This window comes from Piliocolobus tephrosceles, chromosome X (genome assembly GCF_002776525.5).
Source record: "Piliocolobus tephrosceles isolate RC106 chromosome X, ASM277652v3, whole genome shotgun sequence".
Classification (NCBI taxonomy): domain Eukaryota; kingdom Metazoa; phylum Chordata; class Mammalia; order Primates; family Cercopithecidae; genus Piliocolobus; species Piliocolobus tephrosceles.
In genome coordinates, this window is record NC_045455.1 from 88,775,317 (window position 1) to 88,788,469 (window position 13,153).

At 36.8% G+C, this 13,153-nt stretch overlaps 1 protein-coding gene across 5 annotated transcripts in view; it reads left to right on the plus strand.

Moving 5' to 3' along the window:
- Positions 1–13,153, plus strand: part of USP12 (ubiquitin specific peptidase 12) — a 113,442-nt gene that overhangs the window by 87,093 nt on the left and 13,196 nt on the right. For 3 of the 5 annotated variants that reach the window (XM_023208712.2, XM_023208717.2, XM_023208716.2), the window contains 3 exons: positions 3,739–3,936; positions 8,284–8,362; positions 9,724–12,937. In XM_023208712.2, the coding sequence (XP_023064480.1) occupies positions 3,739–3,936; positions 8,284–8,362; positions 9,724–9,825 (379 nt within the window). In that variant the 3' untranslated portion in view covers positions 9,826–12,937. Of the gene's footprint in view, positions 1–3,738; positions 3,937–8,283; positions 8,363–9,723; positions 12,938–13,153 lie in introns of those variants that run through there. The other 2 variants (XM_023208715.2, XM_023208713.2) reach the window with 2 other exon arrangements.

The following is a 13,153-nucleotide window of genomic DNA, read 5'->3' on the forward strand; positions in this document are numbered from 1 at the left end:
CTGGGAAGGACTCCCCCTTGGGCTACTGGAGAAGGGAGTTTCTGGGAATTTGGTTCAAATTCCCAGTCTTTGACCCGTCACTGACAGGTGCTAAAGAGCATATGAAACCCCAGCTACCTTGTGGTCAAGAGAAATCTGAGGTGAAATTTAGACTCCAGGGTTTCTCTGACACTGAGCTGAAGCCACTTTTCCTGGGATTTTGCTTGAGATTGAATCTTTACCTGGTTTCCTTCCCCCCACAATACACAGGGAGCATGACATTAATAAATCACAGGCCTGGGACTTTCTGCCTCAGGGTCTGCCCTAGGGAACAGGACCTAAAATGAGAGGATGTTGTAGTCTCATAATAATCATCCATTTAAAAATATATTCTAATTTCCTTTGTGGTGTTCTGTTTGTCCTATGTATGGCTTATTTAGAAATGTGTTGCTTAGTTTCCATAGCTGGGGGGTTTTCTAGATTTTTTTAATCAGAGGACATAGTCTGATTTCATCTTTGAAATTTATTGAGACTTATTTTATTGTCCAGTACATTAGTGAATGTTTTGGTTGAACTTGAAAAGAATGTATATAGTGCAATTTGGGGTTGAGTATTCCATAAATGTCAATTAAGTCCATAGTTAGGATGTTCATATTTTCCTGTCCTTACTGATTTTTTTTGTTAGTGAGAGAAGTCTGTTAAAGATTCCAATTCTGATTATGCACTTGTCTGTTTATTTCTGAAATTTGAAAAAATTTTGGAGCACATGCTTTTAAGATTGTTATGTTCTCTTAGTTAATTGACCATTATTATGAAGTATTCTTTATTTCTGGTAAGATTCCTTATCTTATATGCTTTGTCTGACATTAGTATAGCCAGCTTACTTAGGATTGGTGTTTACATAGTATGTCTTTTCCCATCCTTGTGCTTTTTTTGAATAGTTTTAAATTATAACTAGACATTATCAAGAAAGGCAACCCCCTATTATGTTAGAATACAACATGAATGCAATTTGTCATTTTAAAGATGTAAAAGCAAGAAAATGCATAGAGTTGTGCCTCAGTATCAGTTGGTTCCAGGGCCCTCACCTACAGCAAAATGTATGGTTGCTCAAGTCCCTGATATCAAATGACAAGTATTTGCATATAATCTATGCATATACTCCTATGTATTTTGATACCTAATACAATGTAAATGATCTATAAATAATTGTTGTACTGTGTTTTTTAAAATGGCATTTGCCTTTTTTTTTTTTTTTTTTTTAGTTATTTATTTTTTGGGTATTTTCAATTCATGGCTGTTTGAATCTGGATGTGGAACTCCCAATATGGAGGGCCAACTGAATAATAGAAATTCATCCAAATTTTAAGTAGTTGTTTGTGTGGTCAGTAAATGTCATTAAAAAGATAAATTTAAATAGAAAATTGGTATCTGCTTACAGAAGATTTTTAAAAATCAGTGTTTATTCAAACTTTAAAAAGGAAAATAATGATCTCTGTCCTCCTCTTTTTTCTTCAAAATGTTTGTCTTTTGTAGAAAACATTATGTTCTAAGACAACTTTTTTTTTAAAACAATGAAAGTGATCAAGACCTCCCTAATGTAACCTCCCTCCCCACAAGTTGGAATGGAAGGAAAGCCAGAATCTTATACATTTCTTTGGTGTTTTGGTGGTCTTCGTGTTTTGAACAGGAAGTCAACTTTTTTCTTCCTTCTGCTGCAAAATCTACATGAGTTTCACACTCCTTACACATATGTTCAAGCAGTTTTCTGCTTTTTCTTCTGGAACCATTTCAATATGAGGGAAATTTTGTAAGCTAGTCTCTCATCATCTTTAAAATATGGCTCCACACATATTTTTGCTTGACAATTCCATGGATATTTGGTTTCTTTGTGGTGGCCAGCACTTCTCCCCTGGGAGGATCTTTGGCAAATAGGATTCATATTCTTCATGTGTTGTCTTACCAAACATTGTATCTGCTATTATTGAGACATTTTCTCTTTTCTGCATTTGGACTCCTCCGGCCTTGTGTAGTTGCTAAAAGCACATTTTCCCTAACCATCAGGCCAAGTTCATTCTCTTTCCTCTTCCTAATCTTACCTGACTGCCATTTATTAATAGTACACTGACGCTCATTTTATGCTGAGAAAATTCGTCTTTTGCATCTACCATCCATTGGAAATTCTCAAAGAATACCTTGTTGTTTTGTAAAGATTTCGTTTCAGGAACTCTACATGGGTTTAATCAAACTCTACATGGGTAATTCATAGTTGAATTATATTTTATATATAATTTTATATCCTGACTTCTTAAGTATTTTCCCATGTCACCTGGAAACTTTCATCAGCATTGTTTTATTTAAGTTGTACAACACTCTGTTTGAATTCTAATTTATTTCCACATTTCCTGTTGTTGAATAGTTGGGATTTTTTACAATGTAAAAGAACTCTACAAGTAGATTATTCTCGTAAGGGATGTTTTTGAGATTATATATTTAATTTATATTTCTAGAAATAGGATTAGTGAGACAAAGGCTGTAAAGGCTCCTAATTCATATTGCTGGATTGCTTTCTAGGAGTGACTAGTTGTTTACCTTTACTTTGGCTAATGTTTCCAAAAGGCCAAGTTACTCAAATAGTAAGTAATTTAGGAATAATAAGCTATCCACCATATTTAAGATACGTAGAATGCAGATTTAGTATAATGTTATAAAATGATTTTTCACTTATTAGAGACAGTGGCTTACCATGTATCACTTGTTTAAATTGTGAGGAGTATTTTGCATCACCAGACCCATTTAAAATTCAGTTCTGCAACATTTGGCATGTATCCTATGTCAGGGATGTTGCTAGATAGTGGGGAAATGAAAATGAAGGGAATGCTTTCTAGCTGCCGAGAGTTCAGGGCCTAGAAGAAAAGAACCGTAATCACCTAAAATTGTTACCATGTAATAAGCTTGACATATATAAAGTGAACCTGTAAAGTGCTGATGGAGGATTGAAGAGAGCAGGTATTTGTGCCAGAGGGTGTGACATTTGAGCTGAGGCATTAAAAGAATAGATTTTTAGGTGAAGTAGGAGTACAAAGGCACTCTCAGGGAGAAATGGCATTTAAAGGCATAATAAAGATTATTTAGAACATGAAGAACAGCCTGTGTTTCACAATTAAAAACTTAACTCCTAAGTTTCCAGGTTATTTTATTCCCTTTCTAGGATATACATAGTCATTTTTCTTAATATGGAGTTATTTCTTTTCTCTGACAAGCACCTTGAATGGTCTTTAACGCTTTTGTTGTTTTAGTCTCCTATTGTCAGTCTGTAACTGCATCATATAGATTGATAGAAGAAATAGATGTCAGTCTACCCAAGTCCAAAGGAATTGTCAGTTTCAAGAAACTTGTTTTCCCTCTACCACTCTTGAGCACCCTGTGCATTTAGCCTTGTTATAAGAGATGTGTGTTTGAAAAATACAGATTCCTTAACCAAGGACTAATGCCATTCCATCTGTTTTGGAGCCATATTGAGTGCTGTGTCGAATTATGTGGTGTGGTGATGATCGGTAGGGTGGGGTCGTCTTAAGATGTTCAGAACATTGTTTTGTCAGTATAAAAATAATTGGTAGAAATGTGCGAAACTGGGCAGTGCTGGGCTGTTGAAACTGACCATTGACTATCTGTTCATTGGATATCATAAAGTTTGATAATTCAAGGACATGGTGGATATCTTTTGTGAAATTTTGTTTTCATTTTTATTTTTAATAGGATGAAAGTTAAAAAACTGCCCATGATTCTAGCTCTACACCTGAAGAGATTTAAGTATATGGATCAACTTCATCGATATACGAAACTCTCTTACCGGGTAGTTTTTCCTTTAGAACTTCGTCTATTTAACACTTCAGGTGATGCCACCAATCCAGACAGAATGTACGACCTGGTTGCTGTTGTGGTTCACTGTGGAAGGTAATTGCAACTCCGGGGACATAGGAGTGGAATTTCTAGGTTAGAAGAGCAGTATATATTCAAGATGTTCATGAATTATTCAAATACAGAACTTTTAGAAATTCTGTATTCTTCTCAAGATAATTTTATTTCAAAATGGAGTTTTAGCTTTACATTTTATCATTCCTTAAAAATGTTATATGTTAAAATATATTGTTTTTATTTTTGTTATTTATTACTCTGCAAGTACTATATCTGATTTCCTAGAACTTTGAGATCTGTTAGTTTTTCTTTTCCTTTTTTGGGGTGTGTGTATAGAGGGTTGTTGGTTAAAATAAATCACTTCTGAGTTGAATTGCGTATGTTCAGCATATCAGTGGTTGTAAAAAGCATTTAAAATGGCATTGGAAGTAATCTTCAAAGATTCATTTTTTTATTTTACCTGTGTGTGTATTTATCATTGCCTATTAGCCAATTTTGCTTTCTGTCTCCTTCTCATCTTCTTTTCCAACATGTATACACATCTTCTCTGTATGAACATACATACCTGTAACTGACCTTATTAAATACATCAAAAAATTCTCAAACTGCAGGAGCATCACATAATCAGAACTTGTATTTGGAACATAACCATCTTCATTGACTGCTTAGAATTTCCTTTAATAATTTTAAAGCAGGCACTCATCATTTTCCCCTTGGTTTTGGGAAACTTGTACTAACAGCATGTTTTATCCAAATAAAAAAAGTTGCAGCTTTCTCCACTTCAGCCCTCCTCCCAGCTCTCTGATTAGAATTTTTTTTTTTTTGGAGACAGAGTCTCGCTCTGTCGCCCAGGCTGGAGTGCAGTGGTGCCATCTCGGCTCTCTGCAAGCTCCGCCTTCCACATTGAAGCCATTCTCCTGCTTCAGCCTCCCAAGTAGCTGGGACTACAGGCGCCCACCACCATGCCCGGGTAATTTTTTGTATTTTTAGTAGAGAGTTCACCGCGTTAGCCAGGATGGTCTGAATCTCCTGACCTGGTGATCCGCCTGCCTCAGCCTCCCAAAGTGCTGGAATTACAGACGTGAGCCACCACGCCCGGCCTCTGATCAGAATTTTTAAGGACAACCCGGAGGGAGCAAATACTCTGTAATAATCGCCTTGTACCTCCATTGCCTGGGTCAGCCTTGGGTCCCGTCTTGTATCCTCAGCAAGAATCTTTCTTCTACTTCTAAATTAAGAGTGATCACATCTTAAAGGAGTGAAACAGTGTCAAGATTACTTAAAGAGCCTTGGTGTAGTGATTCAGACCAGGTATTCAGAGTGAGAGGAACCTGGATCTCGGTACCGTTTCTGCCATTTGTGGGCAGTGTGATGTTATGCAGAGCTTCCTGAAAAGGCTTCAGTTTTCTCTTCTAGAAAATGTAAATAATACTAATTACCTCATTGCTTTGTTAGGATTCAAAAGGAGATGTAGATCAGTTAGCTACTGCTACTGTCTTAGTAACAAAAATACAATACTACCTTCTCACATCCCAGCTCTATAATATTTACTTTCTCACACCCTAATTAGACTGTTCTTTAGCCTCTTCAAATTTAGTAACAGTCCTACTCTACTTAAATAATGCTAGATTTTTAGAATTGCTCTACTCACAAGACGTTGAGCTGAGATGCCCGACTTAGATGGCAACCAGGTTGCCGTCCCCACTCTCTCCTTTTAAAATTAACCCAACCCGGCCGGGCACGGTGGCTGAAGCCTGTAATCCCAGCACTTTGGGAGGCCGAGACGGGCGGATCACGAGGTCAGGAGATCGAGACCATCCTGGCCAACACGGTGAAACCCCGTCTCTACTAAAAAATACAAAAAACTAGCCGGGCGAGGTGGCAGGCGCCTGTAGTCCCAGCTACTCGGGAGGCTGAGGCAGGAGAATGGCGTAAACCCGGGAGGCGGAGCTTGCAGTGAGCTGAGGTCCGGCCACTGCACTCCAGCCCGGGCGACAAAGCGAGACTCCGTCTCAAAAAAAAAAAAAATAAAATTAACCCAACCCTTTCCCCACCCTGAAATCCTTGAGTCTCTTGACCCTTTCCCTTTTTAACCTTTTCTTTGGCCTGACTTGCTTCTCCCAACTTGAACTCCACAGTCAGTGAAAGCATGTTCTCACAAGCACTGTAAAATCCTCTTGCCAGCTGTCTGAATCCCTACTGTCACAATTGTTGCAGAACATTGCAGAGAGATGCTTTTTGACTTTCCTCACAGCCCTGGTGGTCTCCCTTCACTGGGAACTCACTTCTGGTGGAGTTCTGCACAGTAGGTCTTTGGGATCCCGCCCCTACCCCAGGGTCTTTCTCTCTCCTGTTTCACTCTCATTGCCTCTTGCCTTCCTGCCTCTCCTCTCTGGAAGTCTTCCTTGATGCTCTTCTGCCCAGCCTCAGTCTCCACGTGTTGTCTTCACATAAATACTAGATGTGCAGTGCTAGCCCTGTCTTAGTGCTTTGTGTACTGTCTTAGGATGTATGTCTGCTTCCCTTATGAGAACAGGTGCTTTTTAAAACAGGAGATAATTTGCTCGCTAATAAAAGACTAATCATATTTTAGGATATTTTTCCATTGTGTATTTTATTTATCAGACTTATTTGTAGATTTGCTTCATATGAAAGTGTGGAGGGTGTGCACAGCCTCATTATCTGCATGTCAGTTCCAGTTCAGCTTGCTCCTTCTCTATCCCTGGTTCCCAGCCTAGAAGAGACTTCTAGCAACTGTTTGTTGACTAAGTATTACCCTTCAAGCCCATGTCAGAACTGGGCTCCATTTCTTGATTTCCCATCCCTTTCTCCGTTCCACCTCCTCTCTTGCTGGATAAGGTCTCTCCTGTGGCTCTACTTTTATATCATATTCTGCCTTGGATTGTTTTCGGAGTAGCTATCTACTGAAGGGGTATTTGGGCAAGCAGTTGTTGAAATCTCTTTAATCTCCACAGCAGTCAATAGTTATTTGCATACATTAGGCATTTATATCTACTCAACTGAGTGTGTTTAATGTCCAGAAATCAGATGCCTAAGAAACAGCTTCCTTAGGTGGAAGTTCAGTCCTTCATCTCTCATTTCATTTTTAGTTTATGAAATTAACTTTTGTCTCCTGTTCTTCAAACTAGTTCTTTGCCAAAGGAAAAAGCCGCCTAACTTTTCTCAGTTTACTAGTCCTCACCCCACCCACCTCCTTTCCTTCCATCCTGTGTTCTGCAGCCTTTCTTCGATTTTTCTTGATTTCACCTTTTATAATTTTGTTTTCATTTCTGACCCTCTCCCCATAACACACAAGACCCTTTAGATGAGTCCTAAATAAATATAGAAATAGACTTAATAAAGCATTAAATGCTTTTTAAAAAAAGTTTTGAGGTGTCATCCTCCATAGTTTAAAAAAAAATTTTTTTTGTTGGTGTCATTCTGTCACCTAAGGTATTTATCTTACCTACAGGATCAAATGATCTGAGAAACATAAGACATTTTAGGAGTGGCTTATTCTAATATCTGGTCACTACTTTTAAAATAGTGTTTACCATAAGGAATAATTTGTATTGAAAAGGATTTCAAATTCTGTACTAATTATAGAATTACAATAGAATAAATATAACCATATAAGCCTTTATAATGAGCCGTACTTAAACTGGAAGAGGTTAAAACCTTTGGCATATCCTTTTATAAAACAAAGAATTGCTTTTAAAAGAAATTATGTCTCCTTTATTTTTATGCATGTCTACATTTATATATTCCAGATTTGTTTAAAATGAGATGCAGGGGCAATCATAGTAATAGTTATAATGGTATTAAGCATTAGGTACTTCATATTGACTCACCATTGAGCAAAGGTCATTTGCTTTTAAAGACATTTTGTGAAGTTCGGGCTTGATTTTGGAACCAAGGATTTGATATCCTTGCCTGTTTCAAGCATCATGTTGGATCTTTCCTCAAGAAAAAAAACTATTACCAAGGGAGTGAGGCTTAGAAATAATTCTTGTATGCATTGTTTTATAGTTGAATTCAGCATGTTCTGCTGTGATCCCCTCCCCTTATAAAATGATAGAAAACATTGTCTTTTATTATAGAAGCAAAATTGAAAACTATTATAAAGACAGTAAAGAATTGCAGTAATGCAGCTTTATGTGAATAGAATCTCTTAGAGCAATAATTATTTGATTTTAAAATTGATTACCAGTTCAACTCAGTGTAGCTTTATCTTTTTTGGAAAGAATAGTTAAGGAGTATAAAAAAGAAGCAGTTCTTTTTTACTGCTATTTGTTTCAGTTTCTCTATAAAACATAAAATTTAGAGCATGAAAGAGTAATATTAATAAATATCTTATTAAATTAACTTCTTTTTTGTTTGTTTTAGTGGTCCCAATCGAGGCCATTATATTGCAATAGTTAAGAGTCATGATTTTTGGTTGTTGTTTGATGACGACATTGTAGAAGTAAGTAGTTTCTTAATCTCTTATTTTTGAAAGTTGTATGCATATGTTGCTTTTCACTATTTTCTGATAGTTTCTCATTTAGATATGACTGGTGCTGAATTTGAGACAAATGTCTGGGTCTATAGATTGTAATCTGATTCCTACTTCTTACTCTGCAACGTCCAAGCCCAACAGTTGAGTGGTCACGTAACCTTTACACGCGTGGAATAAAACAAAGGAAAGCTTTCAACAACAGACCTGACTTTAAAAAATATAAAAATAAAAATAAGCCATGTAACATACATACAGTAAAGTATACAAATCTGAATTTGATGAATTTGTGTATGTGTGTCCCCCCCGTCACACACACACAGCCACACAGACACACACATTTGTAACTACTATCCAGGTCAAGATATAATTCATTTTCAACACCACAGCAGGCCCCCTTGTTCCTCCTTCTGGTCAGAACTTAAGCTTTCCTCACCTGTACCCTCCTGGAGCCTGCTATTTGGACTTTTATCATTAACTTTGCCTAGGCTTGAATATAAATGGACTCATACAGTATGATTTTGTTTGTGTCAGACTTGATTCACTGAATATATTTGTGAGGTGCATTCTTGTTGTCTGCAGTAATGGCAGTTCTTTTTTACTGCTTTGTCATTTTCTACTGTACAAATATACCAAGTTAGAAATTTGACTTTTTGTCAGTTAATGACTATTGTGAATTAAAATGCATTGGTCATCTTTTACAAGCCTTTTGCTAGACATATACACTCATTTTCCTTGGGTATATGTTAGGTTGGACCACTAGAAGTTGCCTTTTTGTTTTTTTGGGAGACAGAGTCTTGTTATCTAGGCTGGAGTGCAAGGGTGCGATCTCGGCTCACCACCACCTCCACCTCCTGGCTTCAAGTGAATCTCCTGCCTCAGCCTCCCGAGTAGCTGGGATTACAGGCGTGCACCACTGTGCCTGGCTAATTTTGTATTTTTCATAGAGACGGGCTTTCTCCACGTTGGTCAGGCTGGTCTCGAACTTCTAACCCCAGGTGATCCGCCAGCCTTGGCCTCCCACAGTGCTGGGATTACAGGCGTGAGTCACTGTGCCCAGCCTGGAAGTTGCCATTTTGTAGGTCCAAAATAGTTATTAGTGGTTTCATATAATTCATCCTATATCTAGAAGTAGAATTGGTGGATCAAAGGGTAGTTGTATGTTCAGCTTTAGAAGATAGGTATTTCTAAACATTTTTTCAGAGTGCCCTGCCAGCTATGTATGAGAGTTCCGTTTTCCCCAAATATTTGGTATTATCAGTCTATTAAATTTAAGCCATCTGACTGTACAGAGCTCATTTATGTACTGATGTTTACATTTTGCCTCACAGAAAATAGATGCACAGGCTATTGAAGAATTCTACGGGTTGACATCAGATATTTCAAAGAACTCTGAGTCTGGTTACATCCTTTTCTATCAGTCTCGGGACTGAGGGGGAGCCGTGATGAAGAGATACTTTCTGCCTCATTTCTTCTCTGGTTATTTTGGAAAGGATCAAGCACTGATTTTTCAAGAAAAGAGAAATGCAGGAAGCTCAGGGGGCAGTAGCACACTTTGCACACGATAAAGCAAAGACGATGGATTGACAAGCCCTTCCGATCATGGTAGTTGATTTCTTTGCTCAGGTATCATGCTGTCTGTACAGTTCCATTCCACAAGGAGGTGAAATCAGAGATACCAGCTCCTCTTGTAAAACAGCCTTCCAGTCATTGACACGCGTTTTCTCTTTATTAATTGCACCAATAATGCTTTGAATTCCTTGGGAGTGCAGTAGAAAGAATCGGAATCTGTGCTGTATTGATAAGGAGATGATGTTGAACACACTGCTTAAATTTGCCTGGTTCAGTGTGTATAGAAGCATATTCAGTGGTCTTTTCAAGAGTAAACCAGAAATACTTTTGGGCCCAACACTTGCAGTTGCCTTCCTGATGTAAAACCTAACATGCTAGATAATCCAGTGTCGGGAAGACAAAGATGTTTTGCTTCTCTGAAGAAGCTTATAATAATATACAGTATATGTATATGTAGGGAGCAATTGGTCAAAAGTGGCTTTTTGTTTCCCCAAGGGGAAAGACTGGCTTTGTAATTATAATTTTTTCCTTATTTATTTTACTTAAAACTGGTAGAGTCTAAGTATTGTATGAAGTGCCCATGATTCTGTCAGTCAATTTGAACATATTTTTATTAGTTATGTCAGTTTAAGTCAGTTTTGTTTGTTTCTATTTTTAGGGTGAATTTTAAATCCTATCTGAAATCAGTAAGATACCTTGAGAAAAACTGCAGTGAGAGGAGGTAAATATCCTTTTTCAGGAGGAACTGATATCTCTGGCTAAATATTTGTCCTTTTGTTATTGTTTCTAAATCAGTTACTTTCTTCAGCTTTAATTTCATAAAATTAAAAAACTATAAAAAAATTCCTATAGTTGTTGGAATAATTAAAAATTCTGGTGCAGTGGTGGTATACCAATCTTTAGAATTCTGAAGTATTCTAATGTTTCAAGTTGAAGTCATGCTTGGGAAATCTTGGCATAGCATTTATGTTATTTTCAGATGTCATTTTTTACCCTGGAAAGAAGTAATAATGTTCATCATAACCCTAGCAGCCTGGATAGCGAGCTAAACGAACCCTTTGAAGATTAAATTTTAATCAAGTAGACTAGGAATACAAAAAATAAGTCCTTCCTCCCCTTCCCCGCACCTTTACAAATCTTACTGGAAGGGTGTTCAGAAATTAAAATTTGTGTTTGCTCAGACTTCATTCTGTTGGGGGTTTTAAGAAGTAATATATGTAACATAAAATGTATGCAAACCGTTGCAGTTTTTTTGGATGTTTTTCCATGCATCAGAAAGTTGTCTGACAGTAGCCGAATGTAACTTGCAGAAAATTATTGAAAATTATATTCAGAATAATAGCAATCAGGCCTTGTTTATGTTCTTTATTAAATTCTTTTCAGGCAGTAAATTTAAAAAAAAAATTGTCATTTTCTAAAGTTCTTTTGCTAAAACTGTTGACTATGGAAAACAAACAACAAAAAAGAATTTTTTAGTCTGCTGCTATTGTTAACATTTATTATCTGTATCTTTTGGCTCAGGAAATGACTTCACCTATTTGTTCCATAAGCAGACCTTTAACAGGGTCACTTAGGTAATTGGGCTGCTTAAACACATGTGCTGGGAGAAAATTATAATATTTAGTATTTGTACTAAATATCAAAAGTATTTTGACAAGTTTAAGATAGTTTCTAAAGCCTTACCCTGGCTAGAGATATTTTGTACAAATTATATATAGCCAGCCTTATCTACCAACATGCCACAGAGAATCCCAATCAACAATGTGGGGAAAGTCAGGGCAGTGAAAGTGGATGCGCTCTTTTTATTTTGAGGGCTTAAACCAAATTGTCTTGGAATTAAAGCTGTATTTCTGCAGCTTTCAGTACAGAGAAAAAGAGGAAAGTGAAGCTGTGTCAGTTTTAACATTAGCTATATCACAACATGTTTAAGAAAAGATAGATGAAGTCATTTGCATAAAGGTACAGCATTGAAATACTATGTTGTGTTTGTTTTTACATTTTTGCATTAAAGAAAAAACATGCAGTAAAAGCCAAGTTACATTTCATATTAAAGCAAGTTCTAGTATATGTGTTGAGTTCCTAGTAATCACATACTTACTCACATCTACATCATACTTCATAGTATGATTTGTCAGGGGAGGGACTGTGGGGTGACAGTTTTACATTTACTTTTTCTTCTTAATGCAGCTGGATCTAAGTAAAATGTTTTGAAGAAACTCAATATACTTTTAAAACATACAAGGTCAGGGATGGGGGAAAAATACAGGTATAGTAAGTAAGGAAAGTGACCCATGAAGAAAGCATTGTGAGGTTGTATGTTGGTTGACTGTGATTAAAATGCGGGGCTGGTTTAAGTTGTTAATGGTGGCCGATTGCTATGTAACTATGTACATGATTATTGGGATGGCTGTCCCATATTTTGTATATTGGAATAAAAATTTCTATAAATTATTGTAACTAAAAGTAAATATTCTAAATTAAATCCCACTTCTTAAGTCACATGGCTTCTGTCTTGGAAATTGTACCTTTAAAAGATTACTTAAGACAGGAACCAGGAGGCTTGGGAACAGGGAAAGATGGAAATGTTGTATTATGTGGGTCTTGCGGCCTCTAACCATCAGTAAAGGGTTTTTTCTTTCCTTGATGGCAGTAGAAAGACCTCATTTTCATAACTACTCTCGATACTTTCTTTAAAAACACTTTTTATTAAAGATTCTATCATGAGGTATTTGGGAGCTGGGAGGCTAAAGCGCTCATGTCCTGGCTCTTCAGTGAATTTAACTGTGTGACCTTGGGCAAGTCACTTAACCTCTCTGTGCTTCAGTCTCCCTGTCTTGTAAAATGGGAGTAATACCTACCTCACAGGGTTGTTGTGGGGATTAATTAGAGATAATGTCTGTAAAGCATTTAAGGTTCTTGAAGAAGGCGCTATATAAATATAAAATAATATCTATTAAAGTTGGTTTATTTGTGCCTGTGGGTTTTAAGTGTGTTTTTTCCTTTTTGCCTAAAATGTATTTACAGATTAGAAGTAGACACTTCGGAAATTGTGCTACTACTTTTGCCCAAGCTCCTACTTCTGTATCCAAAGAGATTTTCCCTAGGACAGAATTGCATGTGTGTAAAACAACATTCTACATGTGCCTGCATTTATTTAGCACATAAGTAGCTTGTGTCATCTTTCTGTGA